This window comes from Wickerhamomyces ciferrii, contig 00101 (genome assembly GCF_000313485.1).
Source record: "Wickerhamomyces ciferrii WGS project CAIF00000000 data, strain NRRL Y-1031 F-60-10, contig 00101, whole genome shotgun sequence".
Taxonomy (NCBI): domain Eukaryota; kingdom Fungi; phylum Ascomycota; class Saccharomycetes; order Phaffomycetales; family Wickerhamomycetaceae; genus Hansenula; species Hansenula ciferrii.
Window position 1 is genome coordinate 18408 of NW_011887639.1, and position 21287 is coordinate 39694.

The window sequence follows — 21287 nt, forward strand, 5'->3', positions numbered from 1 at the left end:
TCAACAAATTTCAAATACAAATCAATTATTAAAAAATTACTGATCAATCTACAACATGGATGAATATAAATACAATATAGATACCATAACAATTAATAATTTTATGTTCTTCACCAGGAAATTTGATTCTGATGATTTTTTTAAAAAAAATAGTAAAAGAAAAGATTTAAATTTGATTAATTTAGAAACACTAGGTAAAATTAATAATCATAAATGGTCACAAACCATCAATATTAACTCTGATAAATTTAATAAAATTATTGATAAAGATATTCACAATCCAGATTCAATTAATGATCAATCAGAATCAAAACCAATTGAATATATTCTTAAAATTATAGATCCTGAATTTTTCTGGTTAAATTTCATTAAATATGGAATGAAAAAAGGTGAATCACTTGAACCACGTTTAGGCTATGATATAGCTTGTAAATCTTACTTAAATGAACTTGTCGCCTTCAGAGACATTGGTAATTATAACAAGAGTTGTATTGATGAGGAACAAATGATCAATATTCCAACATTAGTTAATTTTGGAATTATTAATATGGAAAATCCAACACATAGAGTTAAAGATCAAGAATCGATTTATGAACCAGATGAAGCTAAAATTCCTAATCATGTATTCTATTTCTTGATGGAGAAAATCCACAAAACAAATCATACTATTACTCAAAACCATATCAAATCATTAAAACAACAAATACACAATCTGAATCATATTGTTAACATACGACATAATGATATTAGAGGTGATAATATCATAATATCAGGTGAAAAGGCTTATTTAATAGATTTTGGAAATTGTGTGTTGTGTAGATCCAAGGGGAAGCCAATGTATCAGAAAATTGAAAGATCAAATGATTTGAAAATGCTTGAAGATTATATTGATAGAATTAATGAAAAGATTGGTAATTGAATTATAAGATACTTCCAGAGTTTTAAATTAAGCAGTAGATTCATTATACGTAGCAAGAATCTTCAAAAATATATACAAGTTATTAATTTTTAGATCATGATATTCATTATTTATTAAAAAAACTATATGTAAAAGGATTATAATTTATATAAATTGGGTTGGAATAAACTTGTTTTTTACATGAACAATACATATTAAAATTTATATAAATTAAAAAACCTTTTTTGTTTCCTTTTAATGATTTGTACCAAAATATTATTAAATTATTAGTGATGACACTTGAATTAGATTTAACAGTTCTTAAAAGTTTTAGATTTCAAAAACATCTTTATGATTTCATTAAAAAATTAAAATTAAATGTTTAGTAATATTATTATTATGCAAGAATGAAAGTGAATGAATGAATGGTGGGTGCTGTTTATATTTAATCTAATCTTGATTTACCTCCTGGTTGTAAATTTGATGATGCAGAAACTGGTATTGACATATCAAATTGTGATTCAATTGAAGTTTGTGAATTATTTGAAGCTCTTGAAAAAGATCTTGGAACTTCTGAATCATTTTCAAAAACTGATAATGCAGGTGATGTTATTTCTGAATCATCAAAAATATTTGATCTTGATTGTCTTTGAATAACATTTAATTCAACATTATTAATAGCTCTTTGTGATGAAAAAACTTGATTTTCAACATCAATTTCTGGTGATAAACTTAATGGATCTGAATTCCAAATATTTGGTTTTATAATTGATCCATATGACCAACGATTTTTATAATTATAATTTATAACTGGTAAATAATTATATTTAGTAAATTGGAAAACAACAAATGATAAAAATGAACCTGCAATTAAATCGAAAAAATAATGATGAGTTAAATACATTGTTGACCACCATAACCAAATAACATATAACAAGATAATTGGTGAAGCTTTTGGAAATAACCAAAATAAAAATAATGCATCCATTGAAGCTGAACCTGAATGTAATGAAGGGAATGCACCGAAAACAACTGGTGAAGTCTTTGAGAAAGCTGTAGTATACATATCAAATCCTAATATTTCATCAATTCTTGCTAATCCACCAGGTGAACCCAACATTGAATAATTTGCTGGATCTAATCCATGTAAAATTTTATACCATGGAGCAGCTGCAGGGAACAAAACTTGAGTAACAACACCAATTAAATTCATATAACCAAATGCAAAACCAAAAGATCTTAAAGCAGTTGGTGGACCCCATAAAAAGATTAATGCAGCGGTAACAAATGGGAAACTAAAATGAATTAATCCATAAGGTAACCAAGCTAATATATCCAAGATTGGTGCAGTTGAAGTAGCTAATAATTGAGATAAGTTATCACCATATAATATAGTTTCAATAGCTGGTAATACTTTAACAGAAATTGGTGGTCTAAAAGCAGCATCTAAATTTTTAGAATTAAATAAAAATGCAACCCATGCTAAAACTGGTGAACCATAAATGAAAAATTGTGAAGTGAAAGGAATCAATAATGACGTTATATATAATGAAACAATTCCTAATTTAATGAAAATGTTTAATTGATTTAAAAAAAATGAAATTGTAAAGAAAAATGCTAATGTTGAATAATTTAAAACTTCATATTTAGTAAATTTATGATTTTTCAATCTTTCAACAGTGATTTTAGGATTTAAATTCAAATCTATATCAGCAATAACAGCACCATTGGGTCTTTCATCTAAGAAATAACTTTGAAATAGCTTTATCAAAAATGACATGATCTATGAATTGTATATGGTTTTATAATGACAAAATAAAGCGATTCCGCTGTGTATTGAACAACCAGTAATTTGATAGTCTAATTGTCTAAATGAGATCTAGTGATTATTTGGGATTTAATGAGCTGATTCCAGTTCAAAATTATGAGTTTAAGTGGCAATAAATTTTGGTTAAATTAAAGATCTTAAAATTGATGGTTTGTTTTGATTTTTTAATGAGAACAAAAGAATGAGAAAAAAAATAAAAATAGGAGAAAAACAAAACATTCGCGGAAAAAGGAAAAGAAATTGAGAATTTTGAAACTTCCGAGTTCCGAAAGTCGCGTATTCGAATCCCGACAATGGCATTTTCAAAAAAAGAATTATTTTTGGCAATTACGAGGGTAATTTTATTATCATGTGACGCGTCATGTGACTATGTTACCCCCGTAATTCAAATGATTTATACCCATTATACACAGTGAAAATAATTAATTAAGGGTAATTTTTTGAAGACTATGGAATTACAAATTCCTCAATTCAAAAGGTCAATTGTATGGATACTATAATCCTATTGCTGCTGCTATAATGAGTGATATTCGTCGTTCTTCAAGGTCCAATAAGGGCAAAAATTCAAGATTAGAAGAACAAATTAAATATGAAGAATTAATTTCAAAGAGAAAAGAACAAGAAGGTAATGCTAATGATGATGATGAAGAAGAAGAAGGTGAAGTTCTTTGTACTGTTTGTGGTACTACTGATGATAACTATGATGCTGAGGAAGACGATCGTGATATGATTCAATGTGAAGAATGTTTATCATGGCAACATACAGTGTGTATATTTGGTAAGAAAAAAGTACCAAATCTTTATAAGTGTAATATTTGTGATCCTAATAATATTATATTTGCAAAACTTAAATTTGAATTAGATCCTGAAACTATAATGTTAAAGAAAAGAAAATCTAAATCGAATAGTAATAAGAAGAAACAAATTGGTGATGATTATAAATCTAATGATAATGATAAAGATCAAGATGAAGATCAAGATAATAATATAAGTGATAATGATAATATTCAAGAAGAAAATTTATCAGATGATGAATATAAAGTTAAAACCAATAGACCTTCAAGTTCTAGGAAAAGATCAAGATCTGATGATTCAATTAAATCTGAAACTAAAAAAAGACCAACACAAAGATCAAGACAATCTTCATCAATAACTATAAATGAAAATGAAATTGAATTAAAAGCAAGAGATGCAGTTAAGAAAAGATTTGAAACAATGTTCAATAAATTATTAACACCAGGAACAAAAATACCTAATGAAACTGATTCATTAGATGAATTATCACATAAATGGGCCAAAAAATTAGAAGATGAATTATTTAATGTTTATCATAATTTAGAAAATGGTAAATTAACTCCATTATATAAAGAAGTTAGTACAAGAATTTTTGTTAATGTTAAAGATGAAAAAAATTTAAAATTAAGAAATTCAATTATAAATAAACAAATTTTATTTAAAAATTTAGTTAAAATGCCAGTTAGTGAATTATTAAATCCTGATTTACAAAGAGAAAAAGAAGAAGCTATAAAAGAATCAATGACTCAAGCAACTTTAGAAGCTCCACAAATGTCAAATATAAGAAGAACTCATAAAGGTGATGTATTAATTGAAAAAGAATTTGATAATTCAAATCAACAATATGATTTTAATGTTGGTTTAAAAATGGATAATGATGATAAAAAATTTATAAAATCTGAAACTTCTGTCTTGAATGATCGTAAAAATTCAAATATTTTCAATAATGAAAGACAATATGATGATGAAGAAGATGATGATGTCCATGTTGATGATGAAGATCATAATGAAAGACAAGAAAGATCAAGATCAAATTCAATTCATGAAGATGAAGCATTATTACAAATTTTAGGAGAAACTGAAAAAGATGTTCAAAAACAACAAGAAAAAAGAAATAAATTAAATGATGAATATTCACCGATTTCACAAAATCTTAATTTTAAATGGTCAGGACAAACTATATTTGTTGGTATGACAAATTTTGCAAGTGAATTAAAATTCAAATCAACAAGTCTTGATGATGAAGATTTTAATAAAATTTCTCAAGATTTATTAGATAATAATTTACCATTAGAAATTGAAGGTAGATTAGATTTGAAAAAAGCTGATGATTATATTAAAAAAGTTTCTAAATCAAGAAAATTAATTTTATTACAATTATTTAATACAGATGGAGAATTAAATGATAAAAATTTTTATAAATTATTTGACTATTTCCATTCAAGATCAAAATGTGGAGTTATTAAAAATAAAGAATCATTTATAAAAGATGGTTATTTAATTCCATGTAAAACTTCAAGAGATCAACCAAGATTTTTTAAAGAATTTAATCAAGAAATTATAATTGATGATGAAGATAAACCAAAATTATTTATTGTGTTTATTATAAAACAAGAATTAATTAAAGATTTTAAACCAATTAATTCATCACAATTAGAAATTCAACCTTTACCTCCTACAATCCCTCAACCAAATGTTCCATCAAATGAATTTTTATCAAGATTACCATCAAATGTATTAGAATTAGTTAATAAAATATTTGATGAAAAACCAGAAACAAGAGTTGATTCAAATTTATTAATAAATTATTTAAAATCCAAAATTTCAAATGGTGAAAATATTTAAAAAAATAGACCTTACAAGGTCATGTATTATATATTATATAGCTATGTTACAAAACGTTTGCATGAATTAATGAAATGGATAATGATATGTATATTAATGTATTGAAGAAGATCTTTTAAAGTGAATCGAGATCAGTGATGGTCTATATGATCATTAAGTACCATAATATCATTCATAGCTATTCACATTGTATATTAGATATTAATGACAATCAAATGTTAAACAGATATATATTGTAGAGTAAAAGACGTTTTTAAATCAGGTCTATACATTGAATATATGTTCGTTATTTTTGATATCAAAAGGTGTCATGTTAATTTGTCATCCATTATATATGCCCCATCAAATTAATCCATATATTCACAACATAATATTTAATCTTCTATATTCACATGAAATGCTATTAGTCTACACTATTAACAATAAAAGTACAATACCATAATACAACTTCAACAACTTCAACTAAAGTTGAAGTAGTTTCAGTTGTTTCTACTACAATAAAATTTCCTCATAAAAGACTTTATTAAACGTTTAACCCTAATATATAACAAAAAACTAAAATTTATATTATTTTAAATTTAATTAAATTTAAGCTTTAGCAATAGCTTTTTTAACAGCAAATCTTTTTTGTTTTTTTAAAACTAAAACTTGAAATCTTTCAAAATCAGTTAAAGCTCTACGTTTTTCTCTTTGAGCAATTTTTTTAGCCCATGATGATGATGACCATTTGTTTGCAATATCAGCAGCTTGGAATTTTTTAGAAACAATTGGAGATCTAGCACCTCTTGGTAAAGCAAATGATAATGGGGTCAAGACAACGTGAGCTAATGAGATAGCTTGTCTAGCAACACCGGTGGTTGGACCATCAATTAAAGCCTGTAAAATAATTGTTAGTAATTTATTCAATATAATTATGTTATATGGATATGGATATGATATGAATGGGGGTGTATTTTAATCTTTGTAACGTGGGAGTTCTATTATTGTACTTGTAATGATATATAAAGATCCATCACTTTGACATTAACTTTTGTTGTACTACGTGTATGCCTTTTCAATAATTTTTCAATAGTTCCCAATAAATTTTTCCATATAATCCCCTAATTCAATAGTCATTGTATAATCTTTGTACTCATTATTGTGATATCTTGTCCTGTATTCCTTCATATTCTTCTATCTCATTTCTTTCATTCATTATCATATTCCCATATCCATCTTTATTTCTTCATCTATTCAAACATACTCTTTTGTGATCAATAATTTCAACAATAGTGGCTAATTTACCAGCGTATTGACCTTTGTTAACAAGGACGACACGACCGACTTCGACCAATCTCCAGTTACTAGCTTTGACAGATGTTTCAGTAGACATTGTGTTGATGCTTCTATGCTTGTAATGCTAATATATTAGAAAAACGTATAAGCTATAGTAATTTTGAATATACTTTTGAGAATTTGATGAAAAACCCAATCGAGAGTGTATGGATGTGCTGCGCGAAACGAGTTTGAACTTTGTGATTGTGCGAAGAATTTGTCTGTCAATTTGAGGAGTGTCACAATAAAACTTTGAGTGGCGGAAGAAAAACTGGGAAATTTTGCGTGGGTTGTGGAAAACTGTGACTGTGGATAATAGTGGTGTGTGGGTGGGGAAAGCCCTATGTATACATCACATGACTAAAATAATATTTCCAATGCCCTAATTTTATACAATCTTTTTTCATTCTCACTATAAATTAAACAAATGAAAACTTTTACTATGAAGAATTGTTTTATTGAAGTACAGAATTAACAAACTAGAACAATGATACAATGATCCATTAAAAGGTATGTCAACCAGCAACAATATCTCAATATGATGATATAATTTGCGATTTAGTTCTAATAAACTCGAAACACGCCTAGTTTCATTTATGGGTTATTAGTTTCAATGCAACCAATTATTTAGTCTGATTGAAATGATAAATTATTTGATTTAAGAGTATATAACTAACAAATAACCAGTGAGTGATGATAACAACAAAATAGTTGTCTATATCAGTTTATCGGGATGAAAACAGTTCGCCTAATCTTGATTTCCATGAAGATTAAATAACTTTACACCAAGATCTACTCTGAGCATTAAATTGATATAGAAGTACATTGTAATTGATTGATTGTATATACTAACCAGTAATAGAATGGATATATAAGTAATATTGAACCGTAGATTAACATGAACTTGGTTGTAACAACGATAATGGACTTTTTGTACTAGTTCTTATATTATATTGTATCTTTTCTCTTGTATATTATTCTCACTTTCTAGTGCTGGCCATCGCGATTGTTGATAAAAATGATATCCTCAAAACCAAAACATCAACAAAGCAAGTGAACTAGATCAACAACAAACGACTGTCAACAAGTACCATTATCAAGCTATACTCATTTAAATAATACTTTAATACCACCACAATGTCTCGTTATGCTCAAGTGGAACAAGATGTATGTATTATTGTCTATATATTACTGATCTCGCCCCTATATTAACACACATACAGAACAATGCAAGATTTGATGAATTAGCAAATAAATTATCAATATTTCGTGGTATAAATAATGATATACTTTCATCTGCAGAAAATACATCAATAATAGATACTTTAGAATCACAATTTTCAGCACTATCATCAAATATCAAGAAAACTTCTGGTAATTTAACAAGATCATTACAAAGTGGTAATTCAATTTGGAAATTTGTTGGTTTAACTTTATTAGGATTTTTTATATTATATACAATTTATAAAATAATATATTAGGGTTTATTGGTGTTCATATGGAGTTTTATTGATTTATATTTTTACCTAATTTATAATTACCAATTGCTTTACCCCAATTCATTTTTGATCTTGTTATTGGTAATTGTCTTCTTAATTGTTTAAAAATTAATTCATTTAATTTTAAAAATTCTTTATTTAAAGAAATTTGTAAATCATCTTCAATTTTTTTAATTGATTTGACTAAATTCTTTGGATCAATTTCAATACTAGTCTTCTTTGATTGTAATCTAACATTCCCATCTTCATAATAATGAACATCAATATTAATCTCACCTTTACCATTGGATAAATCATATTCAGATCTCCACGATCCTGTCCAATAATTTCCAGGACTTGATTTATCCCCCTTAAGAATTAATTTATCATTATATATTAAATATTCACCATTTTCATATTGTTCATTTAAATAATCAATTAATTCCTTATCCCATTTATTTGGGGTTTTATCAATTGTTTCAATATCATATGCTTTGGAATTTAAATGATCAACTTTAAATTTTAAACCAATTTGTTCATTAATAAAACTATCATTTATTTGATTAATCTTGGATATGATTGAATTTTGTCCATCAACATTTATACTAATTCCCTTTTCTAAATTATACAATTCCAATCCTTTAGTTAATTCAACATCAATGTTTTTATCAACAATTAATCTAAGATCTATTCCCTTGTTAGTTAATCTTCAATATATCATCTATGTTCAACATACCTTCAATAACTTTTGATAACTATACAACAGTTAATATACAAATCTCAAAATAACAAAAGGGTCAAACATACCTCTCCTACAGGAGTATCTTTTAAAATATCTTTAATGATTTGTTCTAATGATGACATAATATACTTGTAGTATTCTTGGTTGGTATCAATTGATATTTCATTTAAAAGGGGGGTTGTATTTACGTATATGAATTCGATATCATATGGATATGATCCAACCAAATTCCGACTTTTTGGGATCAAAATTCCGACTATTGGTATAAACTACAAATTTAAATAATTTTAAATAAATGAATGAAATCGTTAAATTAATATAATAAACTATATTGATTGTATAATCAATATTGAGGATATGGAGGTCTTGAATTGTATGGTTGAGATTGTTGTTGTAAACTTTGAGCTAATGAACTTGATTGAGGTATTGGTGGAATTCCATTAGAATTTAATCCTTGTGGTGGTTGTTGTGGTGGTGGTACTTGTGATTGATATCCTGATTGTTGCGCTGATAGTGGTACTTGTGGTGGTTGTTGTTGTTGTGATTGTTGTTGTTGATACCCTGTTGTTTGTGGTTTTTGTTGTGATTGATATCCTGTTGTTTGAGGATTTTGATATTGTGGGAATGGATTTCCTGATTGATATGAAGGTTGACCTGTTGATTGTGGAATTTGTGGTGATTGTGTTACTTGTGGAATGGAATTTGATGAATTAGATTGTGGAACTTGTTGAACTTGTGGTGATTGAGGTAATGGAACTTGTGAATATTGATTAAAACTTGTTGGAGGAGGTTGAGAATATTGTCTTTTTAATGGATCAGTTAAATTTTCATATTTAATTGATGCATCTTTTAATTTCCCATGTAAATCTAATAATTCATCTCTTCTAATTCTATATTTTTCAATTAATCCACCTAATTCAGGTTTAATTATAATAGTTTCTTGATATAATTTTTGAAATTCATTTGATGATAACAAGTCATCTTGACCTTGATTCTGGGTTAATAAAGTTAATAATTTTTCAACCTTTCTTGATTGATTTAATATTAAAGTTTCTTTTTCAACTTCTAATTTTAATTCTTCAGGAGTTGGATCATATAATGGAGTTACATAATTAAAAGGAAATAAACCAATTTCTCCACGTAATGAACCTTTCCCCCAATCTTTATAAACACGATCTAATACTGTAATTATATCACCTTTACGGAAATGTAAATCTGCAGGATCTTGACTAAATGAATCATATAGAGCACGGACCCTAGAGAATGAAGGTTGTGCTTTTGAGATTGGTGGAGGTTGTTGAACTGGAGCTTGTTGTTGTTGTTGCTGTTGTTGCTGTTGTTGTTGTTGAATATCTTGTTGAGTTGGAATTGAAGCTTGATTATTTTCACTTAGGGATAATGCAATAGCAGCTTTCAAATCTTCTTCTTCTTTAATACGATCATTATCTAAATTTCTCTTTTGAGGTTTATCAGGAGGGAAATATTGTGAATAAAACTTTTCCACCTCGTTATTAGCATCTTGGATAGGTCTCAGTGAAGGATCATTTGCAAATGAATCAGATAATTGTTTGATAACTTGGACAATCTTGATTTTAATTTCCTTATGTACTGTGGGTTCTCTTAACTTATTCAACAATATTGAAGTGAATCCTCTAGTGGCAATTTCCTGTTTAACTCTTGAACCACAATTCTCAGCAATCGAAGTGAGTAAACTTAGTGATCTCAATTGAACATTAGCATCTCTTTGACCCAACCTTGTGGAAACCAATTGAATAACTTGTTTTGAACCTTCTTCCGGTTCTTCACCAACCAAGTCACAAACATCAAGAATAAACTGCCAATTGTCCGCCAACAACGTCGCATCCGTTGCCTTCTCCACTGCGTTCTTCAACTGTTCACTATAATCTCTGACCATGATATCCTGTTGAGCTTCTGTCTAATCTCTGTCTAGCTTCCCTTTGGCTTCCCTTTGGCTCCCTTCAACTCCCTTTAAATTTAAATCAACGCCTCTTTTTAAAACACGTAAAAGAATTCGCGAATTTTAACGGTTTCGGTTTTTTTTCAAATAGGGGAAATTTAAAATTTAAATGAAAACATCAACAAAATGATTTTAAGTACTTTGACTATTCATTGGTTTTAATTGATTGTTCAGCTGGTTATTTGTCTCAATGTCCACTTCCAGACCACAGTTCAACCGTCGCAGAACTTCTTCTGTCGGCAAAATCGACTTGGGTGATACAAGAGTACGTTCATTCTCAACTTCACGTACTTCACATCAAAGAAATGCTTCAGATTCAAGAGTTAATGAATTATCAAATTATTCCAAGACTGATTTAGAAATTATAACAAAAATTAAAACTGGTCTAGTTGAATTAAGTTATCGTCACACATGGGCTTTACCTGCTTTGATCTTGTTAATTGTTTATACTGCTTATTTCACTTCAGGTAATTATACAGAATCAAATTTTTTACACATGTTTGTATCAATATCATATCAAATCCCTGGTACAAATCAATATGATAAAGGTATTAAAGATTTAGCATTTGTGCTATTTTATATGATTTTTTTCACATTTTTCAGAGAATTTTGTATGGAAGTTATATTACGTCCCCTTGCACCAATTGTTGGTGTTAAAAAACCTTCTAAAATCAAGAGATTTATGGAACAATCTTATTCTGTTATTTATTCTGGTTTATCAGGTCCTTTTGGTCTTTATGTTATGTATGGAACTGATTTATGGTTATTTAGAACTGATACTATGTATGCAACATATCCAGATTTAACAAATGATTACTTGTACAAATTATTTTATTTAGGTCAAGCTGCATTTTGGTGTCAACAATCTGTTATCTTGATATTACAAGTTGAAAAACCAAGAAAAGATTTCAAAGAATTAGTCTTGCATCATATTGTTACAATTTTAATGATTTGGTTATCATATGTTTTCCATTTCACCAAAATGGGATTAGCAATTTATATTACAATGGATGTTTCAGATTTTTTCCTTGCAGTTTCCAAGAATTTAAATTATTTAGATTCTCCGTTAACAATGCCTTGGTTTATCCTTTTTGTTATATCATGGATTTATTTACGTCATTATATTAATTTAAAAATTTTATGGTCAGTTTTAACAGAATTTAGAACAGTGGGAGATTTTAAATTAAATTTTGCAACTCAACAATATAAATGTTGGATTTCATTACCAATTGTATTTGTATTAATTGGTGCTTTACAATTATTAAATATGTATTGGTTATTCTTAATTTTAAGAATTCTTTATAGATTTATCTTTGGTACTGGTGTTGTGGAAGATGATCGTAGTGATGATGAAAGTGAAGATAGTGAAGATGTTCAATTAGAAAATGATGGTGAAGAATTATCTAAAAATCAATCAATTCAATCACCACCAGAAATTACAATTGAATTTAAATCTGATCAAGAAAAAAAGAGTGAATAAGTCATCAACTCATAAAATCAATTTATTGCATACAACATATTCTCATAATCATATATCCCACATATAAAAAAAAACAAACATAAATCACATAAACACACATAAAAACATATATATATCAGCTAATTTTTACCCATTTTTTTGTTCAACTTGTCTTATAGAAGTATATATCTAATTCAAACTTAATCTTAATAATAATTTATAATATAATTGTCGTTGTAGTTCTTCTACATGGATTATATCGTATGTACCATTTATTTTTCTATTTACAAAACTTATATGAATGTATAAAGATATCTAATTTGATTCAATTTCTTTTGGTGATTTACCCTTTTGTTTATCTTTTAATCTTTTTTCAAAATCTTGTTGATTTTTTTTATAATTTTCAATCTTATTAATACGTTTCTTTGCACCCATTTCTGCAGCTTTTGATAAAATACCAACAATTAAACTTATTGAACGAACTGAATCATCATTACCTGGAATTGGATAAGTAACAAGACTTGCCTCTGAATCAGTATCAATTAATCCAATTGTTGGAATTCTTGATTGTATACATTCATTAACCAAGACTCTATTTTCAGTTGGATTTAAAATAACAACTAAATCAGGTTTAACAATGGCTTTTTCTTCATCTGCATTTAATGAACGATTTGTTGGAGAATTTAATAAATCAACTTCATGACGTGACCAAGTTGAAATTTCTGTACAATTTGTTATAGTACCAGGAACCCATCTTGTTGCCACGTAATAACCATTTGATCTTTTTGCAGCTAATTCTAAAGGTCTTCTTAAATTTTCTCTTGTACCAACATACAAGATAATACCACCACGTTCTGAAACTCCTTCAATAATCTTGGAAGCACGACGTAAATATGTTAAAGTTTGTTCTAAATCAATAATATGGATTCCTTTATATGAACCAAGGATAAATGGTTGATTTGATGATCTATATAATGAAGTTGATTGACCTAAATGAACACCTGCAGCTAATAATTTTGAAATTGAAACATCTTTAATAGTTGCCGGATAAAAAACATCATGATGTGGTAAATAAACATTTTTTAAATTAGAACCTAATTGATCAACATTTGATTTAGAATGTTGACGACGTAAATATAATTCTTGATTTGTATAAGATTCTTCCTTGGTGGAAGGTATTAAATATGGGAAATCTTTATTTGGACCTTTTTGAACTTGAACAGATTTTTCTGGTAAAAATTTATCATTAACTAAATCATCAAATAATTTTTGTAATTCATTTTTTAATTTTTTATTTTGTGCTAATTTAGAATTTAATTCATTTGATGATCCATTATTAAATAAAATATCAATAATTTGTTGATCAATTTTTTCAGCTTCTTCTTTTGGAACTTTAACAAAACTTGAATCTTCAACAATTTCTTGATTTGGGGTGCCTGCGGCTAAAGTTTGTTCATTAACTGGTGAATCTTGAACAAGTTGTGGATTTATTGTTTGATCTTTTGTTATAGTATTTAATCTTTTTATACTAGTTGATAAATGACGAATGGGCGCTGGGAATTTGTTAGAATTAAATCAATAAAGAGTGGAAATAAGAATATACTCACTTAGTCTTCGACTGAACATGCTCATCTTGTAAAAATAATCTATTAGTTCTTCACAAGTCTTCCTTTTTCTATTTGAAACTTCTTCAATATTTCATTTTGTTTATTTCAATAATTTTCCAATTTTTTCAATGGGTATTAATTTTCGCGAATTTCGATGATTTTGATTTTTTTTACCCGGTGTTGAACTTTTCAAATAATTAACTACTATAAAAGAATTGAAACATCACTTGAAAAAGTGGTTATTCTGAGTGGTCTCTGAGTGATCTAAGTGGTCTTAGTGGTTGGTTATGCAGTTGTTTACTGGTTCTTTTGACCAATTTGTGGACAAAATAGTTGGATTACGAGAATCTGCAACATTAATTATATGTAATATTGATCAAGATTTATCAATACTTCCAAATTTTCATAGATCAAGTATTGAATATCTTTATAATTCGAAATTTGTTGAAGTTATTTATATTGATACTAGTCAGAAATTATTAGTTTATTTGGCTAATCAAGAATTAGAACAATTGAATGGTGAAATTAATGGTAATTTATTTATTTGGGATTTACCATGTCTTGATTTAATTTGTTCAAAATTATGTAAATTGAATAATATTTGTTTAATTGGTTCATCAGGTAATAATCCTGAATTCTTATCAATGATTGAAAAATGGATACGATGAATTGAAAATCAATTTTTGAACCCCCAGAAAAAGAATTTATTTTTATTTTAAAATGCTATTATACAAATATGATCTATACTCAAGTGAATTTATTTTTCTTCCATATTAAGATCAACAATTTTAATTTCAGATGTTTCATTATCATAATAAGCTTTAACTTTAACTTTAAATTCAGATGCAGCAATACCAAATTGTTTTAAAATTAAAGCTTGACGAACATCTAAAACATCACCTTTATTAACAACATGATAAGGTTCATTAATTGTGATTTTACCAGCTTTAATCTTTGTTGGGATTTTAAATTTATTTCTCATTGTTTCTTCTAATGAATGTGACATTGGAACATCATCTTCAATTGATATTTGACCACCTCTTGAATAAATAATACCTTCAGGTATAGTGAAATCTATTGGTGATTTAGATTTAGCACGAGAATAATCTTGTTTAGTATATGCAGCAAAATATGAACTTGTTGTTTCAACATCTTCATTTGTAAATAATAAACCTGTAACACCATCAGCTAATTTAGAAAATTTTGATAAATTTTCTTTATATTCATCTTCAATTTTATCACCAAGTGCTTTTTCCAAAACACGACGTTTACCTAAGATTAATTTTGATCCAACCCAATCAGATCTAATATCTTGTAAAACTGGAGTTCTAACATCATCAAGATAAAATAACCAAACAAATCTATATGTATCTAAAGCTTCTCTAACTTCATCAAAGATTCTATTTTTATTTTCTCTACCTTTTTTATCGGTTTGAGCTAATGTCACAAGTTTGGAACGTTTTGATCTAGGCATATTGGTATGATTTACTTATATTTGGTATAATTAATAGTTTGTATATAAAATTTTAAAATATGAGTATAAAAGTTTTTTTTACTATCTCATCGGCAAGGGCATGCTAACCATTTCCTGATTCGGAATGGGTATTATATGGGTAAATGATGGAAATTCATGATTTTAATAGGAATTTATCGAAAATTCATGAAATGAACATTATAATGATAATTATCAGTGTTTAATTACCATATTTGTAAGTTTTCAGTAGTATTTCCCACCCTTTTACCACTATTTCCCACCAATTTCTCATATTTCCCATACAAATTTATTTCATTTTCTGGCCTTGCAAATTAAAAGATCACAAAAAAAAGTATTTTGTTAAGCGCTTTCAAATAAATTCACCATGGACGCCACCTTGGAAAACCAAAACAAGTTGAGAAATTGAATTGAGACTTGATTTGTATTGTGCTTTAATTGCTGCTGGGAAATAAAAGTTGTTGATATCATACTTGGTGTTTTAAGAGCATTTGTTTTGCTTGTGTGTTTTTTCCTGGGAGTTTTTTGGTTTCTCGTTGGTGTATTTTTGGTATTGAGAAGTTATCATATTTGACATTTATCATTGATTGATTGGTGATATTACAATTGTGTTTCTATTAAAAGGTCATGGGGAAACCATCGTCTAGTAAAGATGCCTTGGGTGCATCTTCCAAAAAAAAGGCCAAATCAATCAATCATGATGGTGATGATGATGTTATTATGAAAGGTACAGAAAATAAAGAAGTACAAAATAATCAATCAATTGATACAAAACATAAAGATAAAAGTATTGAAGATGATGATCATGAGAATAATGATAACCATGATGAAGATGAAGAACATTCAAGTCTGTTAAGATTATCTGAAAATTTTAGAAGATTTTCTGAATCACAAAGAGAATTAAGTCATAATGATGATGAAATAAATGAGCATCATCAAGATGAATATGAAGATGAAGATCTTATGAGATCAATTCATAGACATCAATCAACAAATCAAGAGAGTGAAGAAGATGATGATGAAGATTTAGACCTTGCTGATGATGATGCTATAAATGCTTTCCGTTCTCTGGCAAATAGATTAAGTCAAGCTCAACAACCTGGTTCTTCATCTTCAAGAAATGATGACCATGATGAAGATAGATCTGGTCGTAATACTCCTGGTTCAGCAAATCAAAATCCTGATCAAGTTAGAAATGCTCTGGCTGAAAATATGGCTCGTCTGTTCCCTGATGCTATGGGTCTGTTTGGTGGATTAGGTGGACAAAGTCAAGCAAGTCAAATTAGAGGTTTAATTGAAGGTTTGAAAAATCGTGATGATTCATTTTTAGTCTTGGAAACTTTAAGTGAATTAAGTGAACGTTTACTGATGATGAATGCACCAATGGCTGAACGTGAAATTCCATCTTTTCAATTAGCTGAAGCAATTGTTGATGTTTTAAATGAACCAAGTTTCATGGAAGAATTAGAATTACAATTGGTTGCTTGTAGATGTTTATATAACTTTTTGGAAGTTAATCCTGATTATATTCATGCAGCTGTTTCAAATGGTGCTATTGAAGCTTTACAATCAAAATTATTAGAAATTAGTTATATTGATTTAGCTGAACAAGCTTTACAAGCTTTAGAATTTATTTCAAGATTTGCAGGTTCACAAATTCTTAGAAAAAATTGTTTAATGTCATGTTTACAATATTTAGATTTCTTCACAATTCATGCTCAAAGGAAAGCAATCACTATAACTGCAAATTCTGTTAAATATATAAGAGAATATGAATTTGAATTAGTTGAAGATATTTTCCCAATTTTACAAAGGATTGTTATTGAATTTCAAGATCCTCAAGAATTAGATGATTGTTGGTTAGCAATTTCAAGAATTATTAAAGCATTTAGATCTTCAAAATCATTAACAAAATTAGTTAGTAGTGAATTATTAAATCAAATGGTTACTGTTATTTCAAATCCTGATACAAAGTTAGCAACAAATTTAAGATTAATTAAAACTTTATCAAGTTGTGCAAGAAATGATGAATTATCAATTAAAATTTTACAAAGTGATAAAGTTGGTGAATGTATTATTGGTTCATTATCAAAATATAAAAAATTAAATGATCAATCAAATGCAAGTAATTCAACTGTTTCAATTGAAGCATTAATGGCTGCACCAAAAGAATTAATTTTGTCAATTTTAGATTTTATTATTAATTTATTACCATCTGAATCAAATTCAATTTTAACTTTTGAATTCACTAAAAAAGATTATTCATCAATTAACAAATCTTATAATGAATTTATTAATTCAATTTATCCATTATTAATTAATATTTATTCATCAACTGTTGTTTATGAAATTCGTCATCGTTGTATGATTTCACTTATTAGAATTGTTTCATCATTAAATGATATTAATATTCTGAAAAATCCTTCACAAGTTATTAATTTATTAGCTTCAATTGTTATTCAAAATAAAAGTATTATTCGTCAAAATAAAAAAGATTCAAAACCTTATATGGCATTATTAACTTCATTAATCTTGACTTATTCATTAACTGAAAAAGATCATAATAGATTTATAAAGGAATTTGAACGTGAAGGTCTTATTGCTGATACTTCATCATTATTAGAAATTTTAAGATCTGATGAAAGAGCAACAACTAATACAACTGAGAATAAGAGTGATGAAAATAATAAAAATGACGATAATAATGACAATGATAATGATAATGATAATGACCCATTTGGTGATGATAATGATGATGATGATGACGATGATGATGAGGATAATGATAATGAACAAGATGGAAGTGAAGGAAGATCTGAAATTGATGAAGATGATGTTGAAGATGATTATGATGAAGAATATGATAATGAACAAGAAAGATCATTCTTATACAATGTTTCAGATCAAGCAATTTTCAAAAGTTTAACAATCCCACAACTTTTAAAACATTTAATTAAATATGCATCTGATATTGAACAATCATATTTATCTAAAAAGGCATCTGGAAATTCTAAATTGGAACATTTAAGACTTTTAGATGAAATTAGTGCTGTTTTAAAAGATGATTTACAAATTAAAAACTTCACACCTAATGATTGGATTCAAACTTGGGAAAATTTACAAAAAGCATTAGGTGATGAAAAAAATTCAATTTCAAGTTTTGAATTAATTTCATCAGGAATTATTGAAATTTTATCAGAATTATTTCAACCAAATAAATTTGAATCTGAATTTCAAAATCATATATGTCGTGAATCATTTTTAAAAATTTTCAAAGATGAATCATTTGAATTATTAATTGTTAAATTACAAGAAGCATTATCAAGATCAGAATCATTTGAAATTTTACATTGTGGACTGAATAGTAATGAAAATAGAGTTCAAGCTCTGGGTAAACAACTGAAATTAAAATTACATTCTGATAATGAACTAGATGAAGAATTGCAAAATTGTGGTCTAAATTCATTTGTTGCTTTGATTCATGCAATTTCATCATTTGGAACTATAAATGAATTTATTTATCAACGTATTAGACAAAAAAGATTACTGAGATCAGGACTGTTCAGTGAAGAAAGAAATATTAGAAATTTATCAAATGAATTTCACTTGGAATTTTCAATTGATGGAGAAATAATTCCATATGAATCAACAATTTTTGGTGTATTGTTTAAAAATGGATTAGAAAAAAATCCAAATTTTGATGCAAATCAATTTTGGAATCAAACTCATCAAATTGAATTTAAAAAAATTGATGGACCATCACCAAAAAATTCGACATTTGATGATAGATATACAGAATTTGATGATGGTGAATCAGATTCCAATAAACTTGATCATCCAATTACAATTAATATATTAAATTTATTGAAAATTCTAAATGAATTTAATGATTCAAATTCAAGTTTATTTTTAAATTTTAAGTTAACCGCCAAATTAAATAGACAATTAGAAGAAGCATTAATTGTTGTTGGAGGTATAATGCCAACTTGGTCAGTTAATATACCAAGAAAATACCCATTTTTATTCCCAATTGATACAAGAATTTTTTTCCTTCAATCAACGTCATTTGGATATTCAAGAATAATTCAATTATGGAACTCAAGAATAACTCAAGATAGAAATGGAGAAAATGAAGATAATTCAAGTTTCAATGGACAAATTCCGCTGGGGAGACCATCAAAGCAAAAACTGAGAGTGGATAGAAGTCAACTGTTTCAAAGTTTACTGAAAATTTTAGATAAATATGCTTCAAGACCAAGTATATTAGAAATTGAATTTGTTGGAGAAGCAGGTACAGGACTGGGTCCAACATTGGAATTTTATTCAAATGTTTCCAAGGAATTTTTAAGAAAACAATATGGACTTTGGAGAGATGAAAATGATCATAATGATTATATTTCTAATGCAAATGGATTATTCCCTGTTCCAATTAGAGAAAAATCAATTAATAAAATAAAAGATCATTCAAAATATTTTAGAAATTTGGGTAAATTTATTTCAAGAGCATTAATTGATAATAGAATTGTTGATTTCCATTTCAATAAGGTTTTTTTCGAAATTGCAAGTTCAATTGTAAATAAACAAGAAATACCAAAATATATTTTATATAAGAAATTAAAAATTGTTGATCCACAAATGTTTAAAAGTTTAGATTATATGATGAAGAATAAACATCAATTATCAAATTTGACTATTAATTTTACATTACCAGGATATAATAAAATTGAATTAATTCCAAATGGGACAAATATTTATGTTGATGAAACAAATTTTGATAAATATATTGATAAAATTGTTGAATTTACATTAGGTGGTAATGTTAAAAAGCAAATTGAAAGTTTTATAATTGGATTTTCTGAAATTTTCCCATATTCATCATTAACAATTTTTTCATCAAAAGAATTAGTTGAAATGATGGGTAATGCAAATGAAGATTGGTCATATGAAACAATTATTGGATCGATTCATGCAGATCATGGATATACAATTGATTCACCATCAGTTCAAAGATTAATTGAATTTATGACTAGATTAAATAAAACTGAAAGAAGATTATTTTTACAATTTTTGACAGGATCACCAAGATTACCAATTGGTGGATTTAAGATGATGAGACCTGTATTTACAGTTGTTTTAAAACATGGAGAATCTGGATTAAAATCTGATGATTTCTTACCAAGTGTAATGACATGTGCAAATTATTTAAAATTACCAGATTATTCAAGTCAAGGAATTTTAGAAGAAAGATTATTAAAAGCAATTCATGAAGGTGGAGGAGCATTCTTATTATCTTGATCTTGATTTGTATAGTACATATATCTAAAATTGAGCTTATATATGAATTGTTTGTAACAATTATTTTTTGTAAATCTGATATAAATTTCTTGTTGGTGCAGGTACAACCGGTACAAGAAAACGGTTTTTCAGCAGATCTTGAGAATGTTGGGAGTTTAGATCAGCTAGTAATTTGAAGACATGGAGACAATTAAGGAGTAGTCAGATACGGACTAAGATAATACCAGTATCTAGCCATTGTATCTTACCAATATGACCAACTCCATTCCAAATAAATACTCATACAAATCCATTTTCTTTGATAGTAATCTTTGTAGTTTTGTATGTATTCTCAAAACAGTCCGGGTAAATTTCGCGCATGGATTTTCATTCGCATTCTCTGTTGACGCTTAAAATAATAAACAACAAATCGGTAAACAATTGAGAATTTAAGCTGTTTAACTAGAATTGAGAATTGAGATTCCAAAGGTTCATTGCACATTCCACAGGCTGTTATTACTCGTTGCTCGCTGCTCGCTGCTTCTTCTGCTGTTTGTTTGTTTCCCATTGCTGAGAA

At 27.4% G+C, this 21287-nt stretch overlaps 10 protein-coding genes across 10 annotated transcripts; 4 read left to right on the forward strand and 6 right to left on the reverse strand.

The window, feature by feature from the left end:
- Positions 1-55: 55 nt before the first annotated feature.
- On the forward strand, positions 56-919 carry BN7_3566 (uncharacterized protein; the record flags this gene model as incomplete). The annotated part of the gene is made up of 1 exon (XM_011275812.1): positions 56-919. The coding sequence occupies one exon, from the start codon at positions 56-58 to the stop codon at positions 917-919; it is 864 nt and encodes a 287-aa protein (XP_011274114.1).
- A 424-nt stretch (positions 920-1343) lies between these two features.
- On the reverse strand, positions 1344-2678 carry AUR1 (inositol phosphorylceramide synthase; the record flags this gene model as incomplete). Its single annotated transcript, XM_011275813.1, has 1 exon — positions 1344-2678. One exon carries the CDS (start codon positions 2676-2678, stop codon positions 1344-1346), a length of 1335 nt encoding a protein of 444 aa, XP_011274115.1.
- Positions 2679-3245: 567 nt separating this feature from the next.
- BYE1 (Bye1p) lies at positions 3246-5366 on the forward strand (the record flags this gene model as incomplete). Its single annotated transcript, XM_011275814.1, has 1 exon — positions 3246-5366. The coding sequence occupies one exon, from the start codon at positions 3246-3248 to the stop codon at positions 5364-5366; it is 2121 nt and encodes a 706-aa protein (XP_011274116.1).
- A 588-nt stretch (positions 5367-5954) lies between these two features.
- Positions 5955-6738, reverse strand: RPL14A (60S ribosomal protein eL14; the record flags this gene model as incomplete). The annotated part of the gene is made up of 2 exons (XM_011275815.1): positions 5955-6242; positions 6610-6738. 2 exons carry the CDS (start codon positions 6736-6738, stop codon positions 5955-5957), a joined length of 417 nt encoding a protein of 138 aa, XP_011274117.1.
- A 1448-nt stretch (positions 6739-8186) lies between these two features.
- CAP1 (Cap1p) lies at positions 8187-9022 on the reverse strand (the record flags this gene model as incomplete). The annotated part of the gene is made up of 2 exons (XM_011275816.1): positions 8187-8852; positions 8966-9022. 2 exons carry the CDS (start codon positions 9020-9022, stop codon positions 8187-8189), a joined length of 723 nt encoding a protein of 240 aa, XP_011274118.1.
- Positions 9023-9243: 221 nt separating this feature from the next.
- Positions 9244-10815, reverse strand: HSE1 (ESCRT-0 subunit protein HSE1; the record flags this gene model as incomplete). The annotated part of the gene is made up of 1 exon (XM_011275817.1): positions 9244-10815. The coding sequence occupies one exon, from the start codon at positions 10813-10815 to the stop codon at positions 9244-9246; it is 1572 nt and encodes a 523-aa protein (XP_011274119.1).
- Positions 10816-11068: 253 nt separating this feature from the next.
- On the forward strand, positions 11069-12358 carry LAC1 (sphingosine N-acyltransferase LAC1; the record flags this gene model as incomplete). The annotated part of the gene is made up of 1 exon (XM_011275818.1): positions 11069-12358. One exon carries the CDS (start codon positions 11069-11071, stop codon positions 12356-12358), a length of 1290 nt encoding a protein of 429 aa, XP_011274120.1.
- A 294-nt stretch (positions 12359-12652) lies between these two features.
- On the reverse strand, positions 12653-13963 carry MRP4 (mitochondrial 37S ribosomal protein uS2m; the record flags this gene model as incomplete). The annotated part of the gene is made up of 2 exons (XM_011275819.1): positions 12653-13865; positions 13941-13963. The coding sequence occupies 2 exons, from the start codon at positions 13961-13963 to the stop codon at positions 12653-12655; spliced, it is 1236 nt and encodes a 411-aa protein (XP_011274121.1).
- A 738-nt stretch (positions 13964-14701) lies between these two features.
- MRT4 (ribosome assembly factor MRT4) lies at positions 14702-15418 on the reverse strand (the record flags this gene model as incomplete). Its single annotated transcript, XM_011275820.1, has 1 exon — positions 14702-15418. The coding sequence occupies one exon, from the start codon at positions 15416-15418 to the stop codon at positions 14702-14704; it is 717 nt and encodes a 238-aa protein (XP_011274122.1).
- A 645-nt stretch (positions 15419-16063) lies between these two features.
- UFD4 (putative ubiquitin-protein ligase UFD4) lies at positions 16064-20731 on the forward strand (the record flags this gene model as incomplete). The annotated part of the gene is made up of 1 exon (XM_011275821.1): positions 16064-20731. The coding sequence occupies one exon, from the start codon at positions 16064-16066 to the stop codon at positions 20729-20731; it is 4668 nt and encodes a 1555-aa protein (XP_011274123.1).
- Positions 20732-21287: the final 556 nt, after the last annotated feature.